Here is a 22,845-nt window from a genome sequence, read left to right as displayed (position 1 = left end):
GTCATTGAGGAGTGTGATAGATTCTCTGTCAGATGTAGATGCAAGTGCCACAGGAATTTACTCTTTCTAAAACCTGATGGCCCTGAGGCATGATGCTCAGAAGCAAGTGGCAGCCTGGTCCTGAGGTGTGCATGCAGAGCTGCCTTCCACTGGGTTGTGTCTAAAGCATCTCCTAGGCTCCTGCCCTCCAGGAGCTGCACATCCAGCTAACCAAGGCCATGTCTGAGTGAGTGACTTTGAGGTTCCACATACGAAATTCCTTCCCGGGGGCCACCCAAGTTCCTATGTAACTGCTGGAGAACGTTAAGTGGCACCTACTCTAATTAACCTGCTGTCATGAAGCTGCAAGAGTCTCTGTGTTAAATATGCATCTTGAAGCTGAAATGGCAAACCTACCACGGGCATTTTCAGATTAATAGTCTGTATCTCTTTCCTTTCTTCCCAAGAGCCATTTAGGGAACGTGTTAGTGGATATGAAGCTCATTGACATCAAGGACACACTGCCTGTAGGTTTCATCCCAATTCAGGAGACGGTGGACACACGTGAGTCATCCTTTAATACCTCTCATCACAATAAACATTTTCTTCCTCCAGGTGTATTTTTAGATATTTTTTTGTACTTTTTTCTTTGGAAACATTTTAGGAGGCCTTATTTGCAGACCCACAAATAAGCCCTGCTGCTTTCGACACGTATCTGACTCAGTCCTCCAAGGAGTTTGTGGGGTATTCTGGGTAGCAGCATGTAAATGAGAAGAATGTCCTTTTCTCTTAGATGATGCTCCCTGAGAGATGTTGCTGAATTGGCTTACTCAGGAATGAAACAGTGAAACTGGTTATAGTTCATCTTTAGTACATTCTCTGGTATTGCTGAATCCAAACTTGGCACAAGACTCAGAAGCAAAATAAAATTAAGAAAAAAAAAAAAAATCAAAAGATGCCCAGGGAGTACAGTGCAATAATGTCCCCATTTTTTGCTCTTAAAGCAAACAAGAGAAGTCAGAACCACTGACCAGAATTATATGTGAGTTAGAGTACACAGAGTTGAGAATTTGGCTGAACATTCTAACTGAGTGATACTGAGCAGAAGTGAATTGTTGATGAATCAGAAGCTTTTTCAGGATCCTGGAGTGTTCAAGGTCCTTGTCATGCACATCAGTTATTAAATAGCGAAGGGAAACCTCTGGATATTTGAGCCTCCTCATTTAGATTGTAATGTAACTTAACTTGTTTTCTTTTATTTTAAGCTACTCTTCAGCCAACTTAAGTATATCCTCAAGAGTGAGCAATAAATAAAAGGGAAATACAGAGAATCCTTTCTTTATAACATAGATTTCATTTATGAAATTCTATATCTCATTCTTTGTCTTACTTTATTTTTCTATAGTTAGCCTGTTACAGACTCACTATTTTGTGCTGGGTTTTTTTTTTTTTTCTTTTCTTTTTTTTTTTTTTTGCTGTATTTTTGTTTGTTTTGTTTTTTTTGCTAGCATTTCATATAGATCAGATTTTCCCATTTCTAAACAGAGCCCACATAACTGTAATTTTCAACAAATAAGTAGATTACATTATATAGGGTACTTTTATTTTTTTAATGGTCTCACTTTTGGACATTGACTTGCTTTTTTTTTTTTTTAATTCAATTTTATTGAGATATAGTCACAAACCATACAGTCATTCACAGTATACAATCAGTTGTTCACAGTGCCGTTATATAGTTGTGCATTCATCACCACAATAATTTTTGAATATTTTCATTAACATACACAAAAAAGAATAAGAATAAAAATTAAAGCAAAAAAAGAATACCCAAAACATCCCATACTCCAGCCCCCCATTCATTTACTTTTTGTCCTCATTTTTCTACTCATCTGTTCAATGGTCTTTTTTTTTTGGAAATAAATTCAAAGGTATAGGAGCAGTTGCAAAAACCATACTAACCCCATACACAGAATTCCATCATACCCTGACCCCCCTCCGCCAATAGCTCAATCCACCAACTTTAACATGCTGTCACATTGCTATTTCTTTCCCTCCCTATCTCCCTCCCTCCCTCCCTGTCATCCATCATCTATTGCTCTGTCTTCTGAACATATGAGAGCTAGCTGCACACATCCTTGAACATACACCATGATTCACGTATACACTTCCCATGAACATTCTTTTATGCAATCCCATTAAGCGCAGCTAAGAAGTACAAGAGATTCAACAATGATACAAAGCTTACATTCTATATTTCCCTTTCCTTATGTCTCAACTGTGTCCCTTTGAGCCACCTGTCCTCTATCCTCCAATCCCATCCAGGTTCATCTTTGGCATTCAATTGTCATCTATTTATACTGTCTTTTTTTTTTTTTTTTTTTTTCCATTGTGGAAACATATATACAGCCTAAGTCTTCCCATTCCACCCCCTTCCTAGCCTTCCATTAGTGGGATTAATCACATTTAGAATGTTTTAATGCTCTTTCCCACCATCCATTACTAGAAATTTCCCTTCACCTCAAACAGCAACCCTATACTCATTTCTTAACTCCCCATTGCCCCTTCCCCCATTTCTCTTAACCCACATTCTACTTTTCATCTCTGTGGTTATATTCTCTGATAATTTCTTTGTGTTTACTGTGGGGCTTAAAATTAACCTCTTAAATCCATTACAATCTTGTTTTTCTTTGATACCACCTTCACTTCAATAGGACACATGAACTATGTTCCTATACTCCTCCATTCCCCCACCTTTATAGTTGTCTAAAATTACATATTTTACATTGAGTTCAAAACCACTGATTTGTCATTAGAGTTTGTGTATTTTATACCATGTAGGAAGTAAATAGTGGAGTTACAGTTAAAAAATTATTGACTTCTATTTGTATTCTATTGTGGTTGAAGAATGTGCTTTGAGTATATTCAATTTTTTTTTTTTTTTAATTTCTTGAGGCTTGTTTTATGTCTCAGCTTATGGTCCCTTTTGTAGAAAGATCCGTGATCACTAGAGAAAAATAAGTGTCCTGGTGATTTGGAATGTAAGGTACTATATATGTCTGTTAAAATTCTCTATATCTCTTTCTCCTTTCTTTGTCTCTCTGTTGGTAGGGCTCCTTTAGAATCTGAAGTAGGGCAGGTCTTTTATTGGCAAAGTCTCTCAGCATTTGTTTGTCTGTGAAAAATTTAAGCTCTCCCTCAAATTTGAAGGAGAGTTTTGCTGGATAAAGTATTCTTGGTTGGAAATTTTTCTCTCTCAGAATTTTAAATATGTCATGCCACTGCCTTCTTGCCTCCATGGTGGCTGCTGAGTAGTCACTACTTAGTCTTATGTTGTTTCCTTTGTATGTGGTGAATTGCTTTTCTCTTGCTGCTTTCAGAACTTGCTCCTTCTCTTCAGTTTTTGAGAGTCTGATCAGAATATGTCTCGGCATGGGTTTATTTGGATTTATTCTATTTGGAGTTTGCTGGGCATTTATGCCTTGTGTATTTATATTGTTAGAAGGTTGGGGAAGTTTTCCCCAACAATTTCTTTGAATACTCTTTCTAGACCTTTACCCTTCTCTTCCCCTTCTGGGACACTGATGAGTCTTAAATTTGGACGTTTCATTTTATCTGTCGTATCCCTGAGATCCATTTCGATTTTTTCGATTTTTTTCTCCATTCTTTCTTATGTTCTTTCATTTTCTGTTCTTGGCCTTCTAGGACACTGAGACGTTGTTCAGCTTCCTCTAGTTTTGTATTGTGAATATCCAGAGTCTTTTTAATTTGGCCAACAGTTTCTTTTATTTCCATAAGATCTTCTATTTTTTTATTTACTCTTGCAATGTCTTCTTTATGCTCTTCTAGGGTCTTCTTTCTGTCGCTTATATCCTGGGCCATGGTCTTCTTGATGTCCTTTAAATCCTTTGCCATGTTTTCGTTCCTCAATTGTAGTTCTTTGATTAATTGTGCGAGGTACTGTGTCTCTTCTGATATCTTGATTTGTGTGTTTGGAGTTGGATTCTCCATATCATCTGGTTTTATCATATGCATTAAGATTTTCTGTTGTTTTTGGCCTCTTGGCATTTGCTTTGCTTGATAGGGTTCTTTCAAGTTGTAAAAAAAAATACCAACCTAATTTTTCAGAAACACAGTTTCTCTGACTAACCAGCAGATGGCATCTGTGAGTCACCTATACCCCTCAAGTCAATTCTCCACCTTGTTCCCGTGGTGTGTGGGGAAATGATTCTTGTGGGGTTCAGTTGGAGAACTCAGTTTGGGTGTGTTGCTGGAGCCGTCCACCCTGAATGTGGGGCATGTGTACAGGCGGCCAGGGAGGAAGGACAGCTTTAATATTCCAGTCCCCCAGGTTCCCGGAGATTCAAGGCCACCGCAAGAGTCTAAGCCTTCATTTCATTCCAGCCCCAGACCCTCTCTCTCGCTGTCCCACAAACCACTGGACTTGGCATAGTGTCCCTGGGTTCTCTGAGCAGGTCCCCCTGCCCAGCCGTGATCCTCCAGGACCTCTGCCAAGGGAATGCTGTGCTATGTCACCAGTGCGCGCCGTCCCTCAAGGGAAGACCCGGGCCGCTGGGCCGTGCAGGGGTGCTTTCAGCCTGATGCAAAGATGGCCAAACGGTGTGTCTCAACACCCCCCTCCTTGCACAGTTCCTCCTTCCCAGCTCCGGGACAACTGGTGGGGCTCTGGGCTGTGGGCACGGCCCCGGGCAGGAGTTTATCCGGCCCTCTGGGGAGCCAGCTCCTAGCTGCGGGGTTTCTTTCTGCTTCCGGCTCTCTCCTTCGTTCCCCCGGCCCCGCGGGTATCTGCAGCGGTCTGTCTTCCAGGCCAGACACTGAGAGGCTGGCCCAGCCCCCTCTTGCTGTGTTTTACTGCGTGATTGCCACTATCGCAACTGCAGCCGCTCCTGGGTTTTTCCCTTTTTTTTAAAGAGCCAGTCGGTCTCCAAATGCCAAACCCTGGCTTCCCCAGACCGCTGCGCAGCTGCGGGTCTTCCAGCCAGCTTACCCACTCGTTTCAGAATGCAGACTCCCGGTTTCACCAAGTATACAGCCCCTGTGGAACTAGCAGACCTCGTCCAGCTGGCGCATCGCTGTAACCGGTATTCTGGGTCACTTTCTGATTTTTATCTAGTGTTTTTCACGGAAGTGTTTTTTTGCCCTGTCTCACCTAGCCGCCATCTTAGTTTCTCCTCAGACTTGCTTTTATCTGTTTGTTATTATACTAGCTAATAATCATAATGACTTTTATTTAGCATGCCAGCCCATATGATAAATGTTTTACATACCTGGTGTTCTGGTTTGCTAATGCTGCCATTATGCAAAATACCAGAAATGGATTGGCTTTTATAAAGGGATTATTTGGTTACAAATTTACTGTCTGAAGGCCATGAAAATGTCCCAATTAAGGCATCAACACAAGTATATCTTCACAGAAGGAAGGTCAGTGGCATCTGGAAAACCTTTCTTAGCTGGGAAGGCATGTGGCTGGTATCTGCTGATCCCGAGTTGTGTTCCAGCTCCTCTCTCAGCTCCTGTGCGTTCTTCAAAATGTTGCTCTTGGGGTGTTTTGTCCTCTCTTAGCTTTTCCAGAGCAAAGTGTCAGCAAAAGTCTGCTTTCAGTGGCCATCTCCAAAATGTCTCCTCCTGTGTGAGCTCTCTTATAGGGCTCTGGAGATTAAATCAAGACCCACCCTGAATGGATGGGGTCCATATCTCCATGGAAATAATTCAGTCAAATGTTTCACCCACAGTTGATTGAGTCACATACACTCAATCAAAGGATTCCAACCCAATCAACACGTCTACCTCCACAAGGTTGCATCAAAGAACATGGCATTTTGGGGGACATAATACATCCAAACCAGAACACCTAGTTTCATTTAATCTTCAGAAGATCCCTATTAAGAGATAGCTATTAGTAAACCCATTACATAAATGAGAAAATTGAGTCATGGTAACTATTTATGGATTACAGAACTTATCCAAGGGCATGCATTTAGAAATGGGGGAATAAAGGGATGGAATTAGAATACATATGTCTTCCTGACACCAGCCACACTTTTAGCCACTATGTTAAAATATGCTCTAATAGCATATAGGTATAAGCATCTTTTACAGATAGATTTTATGTATTAATGTATAAGGCTTTCATTTTAACAGCTTTATTGATATATAGTTCACATACAGTCCAATTCACCCACTTAAAGTATATAATTCAGTGTTTTTTTAGTATAGTCACAGATTGTGCAACCATCACCACAATCAATTTTAGAACATTTCATCACCCTAAAAAGAAAAAGAAACCCCATACCCGTAAGCAATCACTCTCCATTTCCCTCCAACCTTTCCGCCATCTCAGTCCTGGGCAACCACTAATCTACTGTGTTTACGAATTGTACAATATATGGCCTTTTGTGACTGGCTTCTTTCAGTTAGCATCATGTTTTCCATGTTGTAGCATGCATCAATACTTTATTCTAGTACTCCATTATATGGATATGCTATATTTGATTTATCCATTCGTCAGTTGATAGACATTTGGGTTGTTTCCACTTTTTGACTGTTATGAATAATGCTACTATGAGCATTCGTGTGCAAGTTTTTATGTGAATATGTATTTTCATTTCTCTTGGGTATATACCGAGGAGTAGAATCACTGGGTCTTATGGAAATGCTATGTTTAAGATTTTGAGAAACTGTCAAACAGCTGCCCCATTTTGCATTCCTACTTGCATTGTCTGAGGGTACCAATTTCACCACATCTTTGCCAAAACTTGTTATTATTTGCCTTTTTTATTATAGCCATCCTAGTGTGTATGAAGCGGTATTTCATTGTGGTTTTGCTTTGTATTTCCTTGATGGCTAAGGATCAAGGATCTTTTCATGTGCTTTTTGGCCATTTGTGTATCTTCTTTGGGGAAATGTCTATTCAGATCCTTTGCCCATTTTTAAATTGGGTTATTTGCCTTTTTATTCTGAGTTGTTAGAATACTTTATATATTCTAGATACAAGTCCCTTATCAGATATATGATTTGCAAGTATTTTCTCCCATTCTGTGAGTTGTCTTTTCACTGTCTTGATAGTGTCCTTTGAAGCACAAAAGTTTTTGATTTTGATAAAGTCCCATTTATCTATTTTTTCTTTTGTGGCTTGTACTTTTGGTGTCATATCTAAGGAACTTTTGTGCTCTAATCCAAGATCACAAATCATGTATGTGTATGATTTCTTCTAAGAGTTTTATCTCTTACATTTAGGTCTATGATCTATTTTGAGTTAAACTTTGTGTATGGGGTGAGTTAGGGGTCCAACTTCATTCTTCTGCATGTGGATATCCAGTTGTTCCAGCACCATTTGTTGAAAAGACTGTTCTTTCCCCCGTTTAATTATCTTGGCACCCTTGTGGAAAATAATTGACCATAAATGACAGAGTTTATTTCCAGTCTCTGAATTCTCTTCCATTGATCTTTGTGTCTGTCTTCATGTCAGTTTCACACAGTCTTATGAAACTGTAGCTTTGTAGCAAGTTTAGAAATCGGGAAGTGCGAGTCTTCCGACTTTGTTCTTTTTCAATATTGTTTTGGCTATTTTGGGTCTCTTGAATTTCCATATGAATTTTAGGATCAGCTTGCTAATTTCTGCAAAGGAGCTAGCTGGAGTTTTGATAGGAATTGCCTTGAATCTGTAGATCACTTTGGTTATGTATAGTTTTTTGTGTGAAGTCCTTGAGGCTACTGGATCATAGATCCTCTATGTTCTGCCTCCAGTCTTCCTCTCCAGACATCTTCAACACCCTATACTTTATCCAAATGGAGCCCCTCGCTGCCCTCTTCATGCCCCTTTCTTTTCTGACTCAGTATTTGCTTTGTTGTTTCCTCTGCCTGAATACCCTTCCTCTCAATTCTTTACATCCACACCTGGGATCTTTTGAAGCTTAGCTTAAGTACTCCCACCTGCATGAAACAGTCTCTGTCCCTAGATGCCAGTTTGAAGCAGTTGCTCTTTGCTCTCTGTGTTAGGGTTCTCTAGGGAAACAGAATCAATGAGAGGTGTCTATGACTATAAAATTTATAAAAGTGACTCACGCAACTGTGGGTATGCACGAGTCCAAATTCTGTACAGCAGTCAGCAAACTGTCAACTTCAAGGAAGATGTCCAATGAACTCAGGAAACGCTTTGCTGGGCAGCAGAAGAAGTAGTGGAGGTCGTCTGTCTGGCTTATAAGTCTTCAACTGATTAATTGTATTAAATCCAGCCAATTGCATTCTCTCATTGTGGAAGACACGCCCTTTGGTGAGTCATCAGTCACAGCTGCAGTCAATTGACTGATGATTTAATAAACCAGCCTGTTGGTTTATTAACCAGCCACAAATGTCCTCACAGCAATTGTTAGGCCAATGTTTGCTTGACCAGACAGCTGGGTACTATCACCTGGCCAAGTTGATACATGAACCTAACCATCACACTCTCCACAAACAAGCAGCAAAGATTGAGTGCCTGGCATATGCCAGGTACTGCAGACATTGGGAAATAAAGATGAATAAGATACTGACCCTTCCCTCAAGGAGCATAGTCTAGTGGGTGATTTAGACCTGAAAATAAGGAATTATATTATAACATAATCAGATAGAGCTATATAAGATCAGGGACCCTGTCTGCCTTCTTTCTGTTTTTCATTGGCACCTACTCACCCTCCCTTTTTGAAGAGGGAGGAAAGTGAAGTGGTGGAACTCCGAAGGAAATGATCAATTCTGCTTCAGAATTCCCATTTTGACAAACCACACCTTGGCGGATGGGGAGTATTTGGGCTCTAGAGTCAAACTTGCCTAGCATTGAATCTGGCTCTGCCACTTACGACTTTGGGACCTTGGGCAAATAACATTCCCCTCCTGGACCTCAGTTTCTTCATCTGTAAAATGAGGGGTGGGGTGGATATTACCTGTCTCATAATGCTGTATTCAGCTTTCACTATAGTCATTTACATGTTTTCTTCATCTCTTTGCTGCTTATCTCTTTGAAGGCAAGATCTGAGTTGAGAATTCCTCTTTGAATCACATGAAGTACCTACCATACACAGTGCCTTGCTTTTAGGATGGGCTCAATAAATATAAGCTTTATTACTCTTTGTTCCAATTTAACTTCCAGAAATATCAATTCACAGTACCACTAATGATATCAACATGTACTTGTTTTCCCCAGGCCTGCCAGCATATGTTTTTAATTTTTATTTTAACTTTACTTAATTTTCACTCATTATTTATTAGCAAGACTGAACATTTTCACAAGTGTTTGCTACTTTTGCTTATTCTTTATGAATCGTCTGCTTAAAAACTAAAATTACTGAATAGACTTGTGTTAATTTCCCACTTCCCACTGCCACATGTTTTTCTTAGTTTTAAAATTTGTTTTTGACAGTTAACTGAACTTACCATAGCTTTCTACTGATATACTGGAGAGGCCCAAGGGATTTCCCCTTCTGTCTTTTCTTTCAATTGGTTCAACCACCTAAATGAAGAGACCTTAGTTCCGGGCTGACTCCCGTCTGGGCCCATGGTGTGGGTGCGGTGGTGGCTGGGGAATGTGCCTAGGCCTGAGTGGGGAAGCTTCTCTTCTGTGACCACAGATGCCTTGGTTACTGCCCTGAGGACATTCTGAGGTCAGGTCCCGGGATCTCCATCAGGTGCCTCCTCACACAAGGAGAGTGGGTTTAGGGTGGTCTCTTCGTTTCCAGTCATGTGGTCATTTCCTGGAACCTTTACCCAGGGGACAGTAGAGCTCAAGCTGAGCAGATGAACCTTTTGGTCAGCTTTGTGTAGCTTGAGAGTATTTAAAGCTCTGATTTTATAAAGTCAGCCAAAAAAAAGGAGATTCTGATAATTAATTTAAAATACAGTTTGTTGTAATCCATATAGCACTTAAAAACTGGATGATTGTTTGTTTTAGTAAAGGGCTGTGTACTTTCTCTGTGTTCATTAGCATGACTGAACACATTTCTATTGACTGTGTATAATATGTTTACTTAAAATTAGGCCTGCTTAAGCATGTGTAATTAGTGGCTCCATCTCTTATCGTGTGTTTGCTGTAGGAGTGGAGCAAAGAGCAATGTAGCAAAAGCAAGTAAAAATACCTGCATTCAAAGAAAAATTCCACCTTCTTCACATTTTCAAAGGCCTGATTTTATCAACTATTAATTGTTGAACGTGCAGGGTTGCTATGGACTCACCCATTTCTCCGCGGATACCCTCCCTGCCTTTGTAGGTATAATGATTGGGTCTGGATTCAGGATGGTATCACTCACAGCTGGTACAGCTGCTCTAACCCTCAGTTTCCTCACCTGTGGAAAGAACCCACAGAGTTTCTGAGTTTCCATCTGGCTCTTTAAAAAGCAGGGCTTTCCCTCTTCATTCTACTCCTTGATTTGAGTATACTGTTGAGACAGATGTGTTAACTTTTTTGCTTATTTTCTGCCACAGAACTGAAAGGTCTTGAAAGTCAGTAGCAAACACTAAAACACTAAAATTGTGTGCTTGAGGCTTACTTGCAATAATAATGATAAGAACACTTACAGCTATTCTTTATTGCACAGTTACTGTGTGCCAGGCACCAGGATAATTGAATCATATGTGTCATCATGTTTAATCCATCCGGTGTTCCTGTGGGGTGGGGTTTTATTAACTCCCTTTTACAGATACTGAAACTGAGGCTCAGAGAAAGTAACTAACTATCCTAAGGACACAATGTGAGAAAATAGTGGAGTTGGGATTCCAACCCATTTCCATCTGGCTCATGTAAACAACTGCAACTGCTTGATACTTGCATTTAAAAATGTAAACAATAGTCACCATTGGAGGTTGCTAGGGCAACAGTTCTTGATAAGAGACAAGAATCATGTACTTATTCTTTCTTTCCTGTATGAACTATTTTTCAGGAAGATCAAATAGTTGATGAAGAAAGTTCTTTTTTTAATAGAAGAATTCAAGCTAATAAATGACAAAGGAATGACAGAATTAGAAAATCATCATTTTTAAACCACTAATGAAATTATAGATCTAGGCAGCAGTCATCAGGGGGTGAGAAAACTGTTCAGAGAAAAATAGTTGAGGCACTTTGTATCAGAGGGACCAGACCGACACCACTGAAACCGATTAGGAATGGTATAGTTGGCCTCCGGGCCTCTGGTTATAATGCCATAGGAAGCACACACACCCACCACCTGTGAAGTGTTCTTGCCTAAAAACTTTAATCTGAGTCTAATCAAGCCTTTAGCTCTAAATGCCAGTTTATAGGAAATACATAGGAGTGACCCAGTTCCTCCAACATATCAGTACCCTGAAGAAAAAGGTAGGGTGAATAGGGTTATTACAGAATAAAAGGGGCTTACGAGATGTAACAAACAAATGCAATGCAAAGACATTGTTCAGATTCTGATCCAAACCAACCAACAGTAAAATGACAGTTTTGGTTTGCTAAAGCTGCCAGAATGGAACATTCCAGAAATGGACTGGCTTTTAACAATGGGGATTTATTAGTTTACAAGTTTACAGTTCTCAGGCCATGAAAATGTCCCAATTAAGGCATCAACAGGACAATACCTTCTCTGAAGAAAGGCCACTGACATCCGGTACACGTCTGTCACACGGGAAGGCACATGGCTGGCATCTACTGGTCCTTCACTCCCGGGTTTTGAAGCTTTCAGCTTCTGGCTTCAGTGGCTCTTTCAGTTTCTTCGGGCCCTTGCTTGTTTCTCTGGGGCTGTTCTTTCTGAACTCTCTAGATGTTTCTCTCTGAGCTCTTTGGGCTTTTTCTTTTATCCTCTCATAAAGGACTCCAATAAAAAGATTAAGACCCACCTTGAATTGGGTGGGTCACATCTCAATTGAAACAACCTAATCAAAAGTTCCCACCCACAACAGGTCTGCATCCACTGGAGTGGATTAAAAGAACATGGCTTTTCTGGGGTATATAACAGCTTCAAACCAGCAGTTTCAAGATAATGGAAAAATTTTGAATATGAAGGACTTATTCCTCATTTTGTTAGGAATGGTAATGGCATGGTGGTCATTTAAAAAAAATGTCTATCATAGATGCCTAATGATTTTTCTGAGTAACATGACATAGTGTCAGGGATTCATTTTTTTTTTTTAATTCAAATTTATTGAGATATATTCACGTATCATGCAGTCATACAAAGCACACATTCAATTGTTCACAGTACCATTATATAGCTGTACGGTCATCACCAAAATTAATTTTTGAACATTTTCATTACCACACACACACAGAAAATAAGAATAAAAATTAAAGTTTCTGAAAAAGAGCAATTAAAGTAAAAAAGAACACTGGGTGTCTTTTTTTTTGCCCCCATTTTTCTACTCATCCATCCATACACTTGACAAAGGGGAGTGTGGTCCATATGACTTTCCCCATCACATTGTCGCCCGTCATAAGCTACATTTTTATACAATCAATCATCTTCAAGATTCAAGGGTTCTGGGTTGTAGTTTGGTAGTTTCAGGTATTTACTGCTAGCTGCTCCAATTCACTAGAACCTAAAAAGAATTGTCTATATTGTGCATTAGAGTGCCCACCATAGTGACCTTTTGGGTTCTTTTGGAATCTCTCTGCCACTGAAGCTTATTTCATTTCCTTTCACATCCCCCTTTTGGTCAAGATGTTCTCCATCCCATGATGCTGGGTCTAGATTCCTCCCCTGGTGTCATATTCCACATTGCCAGGGTGATTTACTCCTCTGGGTGTCAGATCCCATGTAGGGGGGAAGGCAGTGATTTCACCTGCCAAGTTGGCTTAGCTAGAGAGAGAGGGCCACATCTGAGCAACAAAGAGGCATTTGGGAGGAGGCTCTTAGGCACAATTATGGGCAGGCCTTGCCTCTCCTTTGCAGCAACAGTCTTGCCAAGGGCAAGAGGGATTCATTTTTAAATACTCCAGCAAAAGTAAAGGAGACAGCGGGGGTGCAGAGAATAAAGCAAGCTTGTCCATTGTTGGTGATTATTGAAAGTGGGTGATAGGAACATATGGATTCATTATACTGTTGTGTCTACTTTTGGGTATGTCTGAAAGTTTCTATAATGAAAAGGGAAATGTCTGTGTTGTAAAGTGTGTAAATACTCAGGGCCTGAGCATGCAGGTATCTGGTACCTGAGAAGGGAGCAGAGATTTTGGAAGCCAACCCCATGGATTATTGCAGACTTCTTCTAATTGTAGAGGTGGGTGTACTCATGGGAGCCCCTTCTTGGTAGGGGGTATCTGGAGTCAGGTCCTGAACCCAAAGCAGGGTTACTGATGCCCACTCTGCAGTCACAGCCTGTCCATTTCTGCCCAGTGGGAGGCAGGAAGAGTGGAGCCTAGGCCTTCTACTGAGAATACTTGGATGACCGGTCACTTCTACTGTCAGAAAGGGATTGTGATAGGAGACAGGGTATTCAGAATATAGATTTTGGTATCTCTGAAAGACTCATACTTTTATGTTGTCCTTTTCTTCAGAGGAAGTGGCTTTTAGAAAGAAGAGGCTATGCATTAAATTTATACCACGGGATTCAACTGAAGCTGCAATTTGTGACATTCGAATCATGGGCCGGACCAAGCAAGCACCTCCTCAGTATACCTTTATTGGGTAAGTCTTTTTTTTTAATCATATTTTTTATTATGGAATATAATAAATATACATAGAAATGATAACTTTCCAAGTGCATAGAGAGCAAATGTCAAAGAATGTTATAGATTACGGTTCCACAGTTTGTTGTTTCCTTATTGTGAAATATAACATATTCAAAAAGGTGATAACTTTCAAATTACAATTTGACAAGAAGCTATAGAACAAATTTCAAAGGATGCTAAAGGCTGCAATTCCACCATTTCAGTTCTTTCCTTATAACTATTCTAATACCCTAGCAACTAAGAAGAAAATTATATAGAGTTTTACTATTCATAATCATTTGTTAAATTCCATCTTGTCTGTTGCTGCCCCTTCCTCTAATTTAATCACTTTCCTGATCTTCAGGATTGTCTAGGCAGTGACCACCCAACTTGTTCATGTTGAAAAAGGGTATCGACATTATGGGATAAGGTAATGCATCTGGTTAATGTTCTTGAATAGGCTGTTGCCTCTGGGTTTTGGGACTTAGCTGGCATAAGAGCTCTCTGGAGGATTTAAGTTTCTGAAGAATAAACTTAGTGAAACTTATACAGAGTCTCAGATAGGGATCTTGGTATTCTTAAGGGTTTGGGGAACTACTGTTGACTTGGGCTTATCATTGTGGCCATTTGGCATATCTAGGTGAAGCTTGCATAGGAGTAACCTCCAGGACAGCCACTCAGCTCTATTTGAAATCTCTTAGCCACTGAAACCTTATTTTGTTGCCATTCTTTTCCCTCTTTTGGTCAAAAAGGCATTCTTAACCCCTCCATTCCAGGGTCAGCTCATTCCCGGAATCCATGTCCCACATCTCCAGGGAGACTCATTCACCTGGGGGGTCCTGTCCCACTTTGGGGGGAAGGTGATGAATTTATTTGCAGAGTTGGGCTTAGAGAGAGAAAGTCCACATTGGAACAACAAAAGAGACTCTCTGGAGGTGACTAGGCATAATTATAGGTGGGCTTAGCCTCGCCTTTACAACCATAAGTTTCACTACAGCAAGCCTCAAGATCAAGGGCTTAACTTATAAAATAGGGGGTTCCTAAGTTCACATAGCATATGTTCTGTCCACAATAATCATCCCTATCTCACATTATCATCATAGTTGTACAATCCTCATCACTCTCGTTTTTAAATAATTCTCATGACCCAAAACACCCCATATCTCTTTTCAGCTCTTAATTATTTGTTCCTAGCTTTTGATTTTCAGGAATTCCCATTTATCTATTTTTCCTTTTGTAGTTTGTGCTGTGAGTTTAAGAGGCTACCTCCTATTACTAGGTCTTGAAGATGTTTCCCTATATTGCCTTCTAAGAGTTTTATTGTGCTGTCTCTTACATTGAGATTTTGGATCCACTATGAGTTAATTTTTATATTGGGTGTGAGGTAGTGGTTGTCTTTCATTCTTTTGGTTATGGATATGAGTAAGTCTTAATAACTTAAATCTCATCTGCTTCTCTCTGCTGGCAAACCTCTAGCCACTCCTGGTGACAAAGTCCTAATAATTTCAGGGTGACCCACAAGCATCTGGGCAATCTTCCTCTCATCACTGTCTCCCACCTTACATCTCATTGCTACCTCTCCTGCTTATGCGCAGTCAGTCCAGAACCCCACACTGTTGACCTTTCTCTGCTTTTATTCATACTGTTTGCTCCTACTGCATGCCTTCCCTTCCCCTTGTCCTTCTGTGCATACTCATCCTTCAAGCTCCTCTGGAGACTTTCCAGATATTTCAGATCCTGTGTGGTCTCTCCCTCATGATACCACTGGGCCTCGACTCTCCATACTGTATTCGTCCCACTAGATTTTATTGAGCTTCTATTATGTATCACTGGGCTGAAGGCACTGGATATGGTAGTGAACAAGGCAAACAAGGGCCCTACTCTTATGGAGTTGATATTGTAAAAGAGAAAGACAAGCAATAAACAAACAAGAAAGAGAATTTCAGGTAGTGAAGGAAACAAAACAATGGAATGGGGGCTACTTTAGCTAGTGTTATCAGGAGCATGCCATTTGAGCAGAGAACTAAATATTCAGAAAGAACCAGCCATGGAAAGATTTGAAGGCAAAGCCTTCTAAGCAAGTAAGAGCAAGTATGAAGTGAGAATGAGCGTGGCATGTTTGGGAAACAGAAAACAGACCAGTGTGGCTGGAGTGGGCGAGCAAAGAAAAGGGTATCGGGGATGAGGGAGGCATGGTTGTCAGGACCTTGTGGACATGGTAGCATTTAGATTTTATTCCAAGTGCACAGGAAAGTTGTGGGAGGGTTCTTAATCAGGAAGAAACATGGATATTGCATGATTACATGGTAATTCCTTATGCAGGTTTTGTTTGGTTTTTTTTTTTCCTGATGTTTGTCTTCCCTGATGAGAAGTGAACTGCTGAGGGCTGGGCCTGTGTGTGTTGATCACCCTGTATATTCACGGGACCTAGTCCTATAGTTGCTTCATAAATACTAGGTCTGAGGACTCTCAGGCTGATTGTAAGTTACAGGAAACACAATCCAGACTGGCTTAAGCAAAAGGAAGAATTTGTTGGCTGACATGACCAGATAGTTCAGGGGGCAGGCTTCAGGAGTAGCTGGATATAAGACCTCAGAGGATATCACCAGGATCTAGTTTTACCCTCTCAACCTCTTTTTTATTGTCTGATTTTCCTAGCTGCTAAAACGAATATTGTACAGTGGGTTGGCTTAAACAATGGGAATTTATTGGCTCATGGTTTTGAGACTAGGAAAAGTCCAAAATCAATGCATCAGCAATGGTGATGCTTTCTTTCCAAAGACTGTGGCATTCTGGGACTGGTTGCTGGTGATCCTTGGTCCTTGGCTTATCTGTCACATGGCAATGCACATGGCAACATCTCCTTTTTCTTTCACGTTTTGTTAAATTCCCCTGGCTTCCCCTTCTGTATCCAATTTCCTTTGCTTACAAGGACTTAAGCCATATTGGATAAGGCCCACTCTTATCTGGGCACACCTGTTAACTAACTTCAAAGATCCTATTTACAGATGGGTTCCCACCCACAGGATCAGGGGTTGGGACCAGAGATTCCTTTTTTTTTTTTTAATTCAGTTTTATTGAGATATATTCACATACCATACAGTCATCCATGGTGTAGAATCAACTGTTCACAGTACCATCATATAGTCATGCATTCATCACCTCAATCTGTTTTTGAACACTTTTCTTACACCAGAAAGAATCAGAATCAGAATAAAATTAAAAAAGAACACCCAAATCATCCCTCCCATCCCACCCTATTTTTCATTTAGTTTTTGTCCCCATTGTTCTACTCATCCATCCACACACTGGATAAAGGGAGTACGATCCACACGGTTTTCACAATCACACTGTCACTCGTTGTAATCTACATTGTTACACAATCATCTTCAAGAGTCACGGCTACTGGGTTGGAATTTGGTAGTTTCAGGTATTTACTTCTAGCTATGCCAATACATTAAAACCTAAAAAGTGTTATCTATATAGTGCGTAAGAATGTCCCCCACGGTGATCTTTCGACTCCATTTGAAATTTCTCAGCCGTTGAAGTTTTATTTCATTTCATTTCACCTCCCCCTTTTGGTCAAGAAGATGTAGAACATTCCTTTTGTCTGACATGAGTCAATCCCAAGCAGTCTGCCCTCTGGGCCCCACATTCTTCCCACATGCAAAATACATTCATTCCATCGCAGCATCCCAAAAGCCGTAAGTCATTTCAGTGACAATGCCAAGTAGAAAGTCTCATCAAAATCAATTATGGATGTGGTCCATCCCGGGGCAGAATTCCTCTGTCTGATAGACCTGTGAAACCTAGAAAACAAGTTAATCTGCTTCTAAGCAGGCATAGGATAAACATTCCTATTCCAGAAGGGAGTAACTGGAAGGCAAACAGGGGTCAGGGATCTCAGACTAGTCCAAAATAAAGCAGGGCGTACTCCATTAGATCTCAAGGTATGAGAGCTATCTGTGGCTTGATGTTTTGTCCTCTGGAGCTGATGGAGCAGCAGCTCTACCTCTTCTGAGTGTTTGCAGAAGCCCTGCTCTTCCCAAACATCAGGGCAAAGGCTCCATCATCTCTGAGCATTGGTCTGATGATACTTTCCCTGAACGATGGGGCACAAGGCCCATCCCCTCCAAGATCTAGTGCAGCTGGCCTGTGCTCTCCAAGCCCAAGTACAGAACCACCCTTTTCATACACGTAGGTGGGCTCTCTCTCTTGGCCCAAGGAGATCTTTTTGGTCCAAACCTTTGTTTCCATGGTTCTGCCCTTGAAGTCATTTTTCCTTCAATTCATTCCTTCTTTGACCCTTTTAGTCCAGGCTGGCAGTGATTATGCTCACACAGCTTTTACAAAAACATTGTTGGCTTTGCATGCAGTTCCAGGGGGTCCAGACCTTAATAGAACTTTCCAAGCAACCTTCCTGCATAACCGCATTTCCATTCTTGACTTCCACTGAAATGGGTGACTGGATCCACGTTCACTCACACTCTCTTTAGCAAAGGGTTTTTCCCTTAAATCCTCACATGGAACCCTGTTCTCTAGGGAGTCACTTTTGAAAGCTCGGGGAGGTCTCTGAAAGAGCTGCTTCTGACTCTAGTCCTAGAGCACACTATTGGGATAGGCTGAAAATTTTCAAAATCATCAATTGCTGGTTCCTTTTTGCTTAAGAGTTTAATTTTCAGCTATCCCTTTCCTCTCTTTACTATAAGCTACAAGGAGAAGCCAGGCTGCATCTTCCACACTTAGCTTGAAAATCCCCTCAGCTAAATATCCAAGTTTATCTCTTACAAGTTCCGCTTTCAGTGCAACATCAGAACACAAATTCACCAAGTTCTCTGTTGCCTTATATCAAGTATTGCCTTTCTTCCAGTTTCCAGTAACATAGTCATCGTTTGCTTCTAGGACCTCATCGGAGGTACCTTTAATGTCCGTATTTCTACGTACAGTCTCTTCAAAGCAGTCTTGGCTTTTTCTGTCAGGCACCTCACAATTCTTCCAGCTTGTAACCACTACCCGATTCCAAAGCCATTTCCACATTTTTAAGTATTTAAGCAGCACTCCACATTCCAGTACCAAAAAGTGTATTAGTTTCTTGGCTGCTAAAACAATATTTTGGCTTAACAACAGGAATTTTTTTGGCTCATAGTTTCAGAGGCTATAATGCTTGCTTGCTTCCAGGACTGATCATCTCCTGGCTGGCTGGCAGTCCTTGGGGTTCCTGGCCTTTCTGTCACCCGGCATTGTATGTGGTGGCATCTTTCTCATTCAGATTTCATTAAATTCCAGTTTCTGGCTGCTCTCCCTGGCTTCCCTTTCTGCATCCCATTTCCTTTGCTTATAATGACTTCAGCCATGTTGGATTAAGGCCCATCGTCATTCAGTTTGGGTACAACTGCTAACTAATAACATCTTCAAAGGTCCTATTTACAAATGGGTTCCCACCCACAGGACCAGGGGTTGGGACCTAAACATGCCTTTTGTTGGGGATATAGTTCATTCCCCGTTAGCTGTGGTTCCTCTGGGTTGACTCCATTCTTAGACATGTTCTCCCCTAGTAGAAGCATATTGGTGCAGTAGCTTTGCCTACTTTCAGGTTCTGGAATGCAGTCTTGTTAGTCTTGAGTGATCTAACTAGGGTCATGTGCACACTGAATTGGTCACTGTTACCTGGAAAATGTCATTCTCTTGACTGGCCAGGACTGAGCCAGAAGTGGGGTTGGCTTTATTGGAATTCATGTGCTAAGAATTAGGGGTGTGGCTTTCCCCAAAATATGGTGGTGGGGGGTGGTTAAGAAATCAGATGTGGGGTGAATTTAAGGTTGTCAGAAAGATAACAGATGTTCATTATACTCAGCAAACTCAAATTTGGGTCTATCAAGTTAATCAGTGTGCTAGACGGTCTTCTGGTCCTTTGCCGTATGCCTCCTTCCCTGACTGTACCTTTCAGGCATCACATTTGTCACTGGTTGCAGAGATGTATTCTCCTACATGCCTTTTGAGGGGATCCTGGATTTGGTTCATGCTCTATTTTGCTTCTTGTTCTTTTGATCCCAGAGCCTAAAAGCCAGGGCCTTTCCTCATAATAGGCACTGTCTGGGCAATAGATCAGAGCCATGGAATTTTCTTGAAGCAGTGTGGGGAGCAGGTATCATAGAAATAGAGATTATTTTTAGCTTGGTGCACATTTTCTTTGAATTCCAACTGTGGAATCTGAGTGCTGTATCAAGAGTTTGTAGTTCTTCAGAAGAACTCTATCATCATTCCCTTCCTATATGCTTAAAAATCCTGTTTTACCACATGTTTAAATTAATTATGTGAACAGAATTCAAGGAGCTGGAAATAGTTTAGTGAGTAATCAAACTTCAAGTACCTTAGAAGCAGCCATTTACATACAAATAGTAGAAACCAGCAGTTTAATAAAGTCTTATTTCAGTTATTATGTGTATTTTTAATGACACACAACACTGTTTTTAAAGATTCAATTGTCAACCAATTTTTAGTCCTAAGGAATAAATTTATACTGGGTAATATATGTCTTGATAATCAAAACTAGAATCTTTTTTCTTTTATGTCATTTTTTAAAAGATTGCTAAATAAAGTATATTTGTGTTTCATCTTGGGGAAAACATTCTTCTCCAGAGGAAGACAGTTCTAGTGTTATTTTCGAGTAAGAAAAGAGAATTCAGTATTCAGAACTCTAAGTCACATATTTTTAAAAATGTGTGCAATTCTACCTATTACTTTGCAAGAGTTTAGGATGTCAGATGGGTGAGGCAGAAACCTCAGATTCAGGATGGGTCCTCCAAACTAACCGCTTGGGGCCATGACTGAGACAGAAGAAATCAGTGAAGCTGATAGGAGTCAGTCATCTCATAAGACAGATTTGTGGTTTTAGAATGATTCCTGTAGTGTACTGAGAAGTTTACCAGAAGTATCCACTGAATACATCTGTTTTCATGTTTTGAAGAAATGATATTCCTTTACTTCAGGTCCCAAAGATCCTGTTTTATGGGGCAATTGAGAAGTTGAAAATCGGATGTGACTAAAATAAAACTGTTACAATTCCTAAGAGCATTCCTTCTCAGCACTGGTGCCTGTGTGGTGCAGGGCCTAGCTGTGGTGGGTGTGCGTTAAGCGGCAGGAAATGTGGCCTGGTGTCTGTGGGGCTCTTTGTGTCCATTCTGAGTTGTAGTGGTTTGTGAGGCAGATGCCTTGGGCTTTGTGGTTTGAACATGTCTCCCAAACACTTGGGGGGATTCCCTGTCATTGGAGGTGACATCCTGGCTCATAAGGAGCTTTACCCTTGAAATTGGAGCATGTTGTAGAGTAGGAAGGGGCTAATTCTTCTCATGGTTAAACACGGGGCATAAATGTCTGTCATTCCACTTCTCCATCTCTCACCTGAATTGCACAAAGGATTTGAAGCTGATTATCACATAAAGCCTGCAATGAAATGGTGAAATAAAAAGAATTTTACATAACGAGAGCCAATGAAAATGTCAATAGGAATAGGGAGGCGAGCTCAGTGGTGGATGGAAGAAGACGACCAAGTCGTAAAGGCCTGCCCAGTAGGGACGGTTGCCTCCACATTAGTCTCTGAACTGTGACACCACAGAAGAAAGTGAGGTGATGTAACTCACCTTGCATGGGCAAGAATTGGTTCCCTGGTATTTGAGGCTATGGCTCTTTTATAATAAGTTGGTTGGCTGAGTTGCTCAGGTGAATGCTTTGTGCTAAACGACATCATGAGGATTTCTCTTTTCTCCCAAAGGGAACTGAACAACATGGGGATCTGGTATCGAATGGGCAGAGTGCCAAGAAATCATGACTCATCTCAACCCACAACTCCTTCCCAGTCATCAGCTGCTTCCACCCCAGCCCCCAACCTTCCCAGGTGAGGCCTCGTCAGTGATGTCTTATGCTATTACTCATTTCAGTTATGTGGTCTTGTGTCCTACTGTAGAACATTTTAGAATATGTTCACTTAATATCTGCTGAAATAGTGCAGAATCTACCTGGAAAATTGCATAAGCCGTATACCTTTAGAAGAGATTTAATCCAATTAGAAATCTTTGTCTTACATGAATTTAAAGGCCATTCTTTATTCTGTTTTGTACATATTCTGCAGGCTTCTATAACAGCAGAATATGCAACTTAAAATTGGCTTGCTATTCCAAAGAACTCATAGCTGCACATAGACACATGCTTTGCAGCCATGTAGTTAGGATCACAGGCCTTAAGAAAATGGGATTCCTTCTCTGCCTTGGCTCATTTGAAACCCAGGGGCATTGATAAGTAATTATGTTCATATTGTTTCTTTTCCCAGTGAGCCACAGACTATTTAAGATAGGGGTATTTTGGGTATAAGAGTGTAGTATGTTTTTCAGGAGATGTTAGTTTTAGTAATTGTTTCCATAAAGGAATTGGATAAGCAAACTGGCACCTCTGCAACGGTTTTCATTTGTAATCAAGGTAATAATAGCCTGTATATTTTTTGCAGAAAGCAGATAGTAAAAAGAATTCTATCAAATAAGGAAACTCTGCATCGCTAGTAGTAAATTGAGGACAAGGAACAAACAGCAATGATGGATTAAGTTCAAGAAAGGGATTTAAAAAGTAAATAAAACAAGTAAGAGGTGGTGAGCACTGTTTGGGGATTGATGTAATGAAGATGAGAATGGACCTAAAAGTTTCTGTGTAGGTGAAAAGAGATGAACAAAATCTGTCCAGAACAGAACAGGTAGTCACTCGGGCCCCCCTTCTCCTGGCTACACCCCCACACCCTGCCCTCGTGGGGAAGTGACAAGGAGAGAGTCATGCTGCCCTGGGCTCTCTGAGCTCTGTTTCTGCTCTTTGGACGAATGCTGTTGAAATGAGCCTGGTGGCCTGGAGGACTGTCCTTTGGGGCAGCCCCCTATAAAAACAATCTGGTCTTCCTCGTGACAGTTTCACAAAGCAAGAGTGGTGTTTAAACTTAACTACCTCTGGAATTTCCTGAAACTTGAGAAGTTTTTACATTTTCACTTTGGTATGAAAAGATAAGAGTAACTAATGAGCTTCCCAGGGTTGCAGGTTTGAGGAGTTGATTCTCTCTTTTGCTCAGAAGTGTGTGGCTAGCACAGCTCAGTTCAGCACTTGCTCATTCCTTTCTCACTGCAAAGGACACTTTCACAGCTTCGTGCTGGACAGCACCATGGAGAATCATCGTCCCC

The 22,845-nt window shown here is 40.8% G+C and overlaps 1 protein-coding gene across 4 annotated transcripts in view; it reads left to right on the top strand.

Annotated features, from left to right (window-relative positions):
- Positions 1-22,845, top strand: part of MVB12B (multivesicular body subunit 12B) — a 226,106-nt gene that overhangs the window by 67,104 nt on the left and 136,157 nt on the right. For all 4 annotated transcript variants that reach the window (XR_005219090.1, XM_037851011.1, XM_037851010.1 and 1 more), the window contains exons 4-6: positions 447-543; positions 13,481-13,610; positions 21,405-21,527. Coding sequence is in view for 3 of the 4 variants with exons in the window: in XM_037851011.1 (XP_037706939.1) it covers positions 447-543; positions 13,481-13,610; positions 21,405-21,527 (350 nt within the window). In the remaining variant the exon portion in view is untranslated. The remainder of the gene's footprint in view (positions 1-446; positions 544-13,480; positions 13,611-21,404; positions 21,528-22,845) is intronic.

This window comes from Choloepus didactylus, chromosome 10, assembly GCF_015220235.1.
Source record: "Choloepus didactylus isolate mChoDid1 chromosome 10, mChoDid1.pri, whole genome shotgun sequence".
NCBI classification, from domain to species: Eukaryota; Metazoa; Chordata; class Mammalia; order Pilosa; family Megalonychidae; genus Choloepus; species Choloepus didactylus.
Note: the sequence above shows the minus strand (reverse complement) of the source record. Positions and strands in the feature narration are given on the sequence as shown.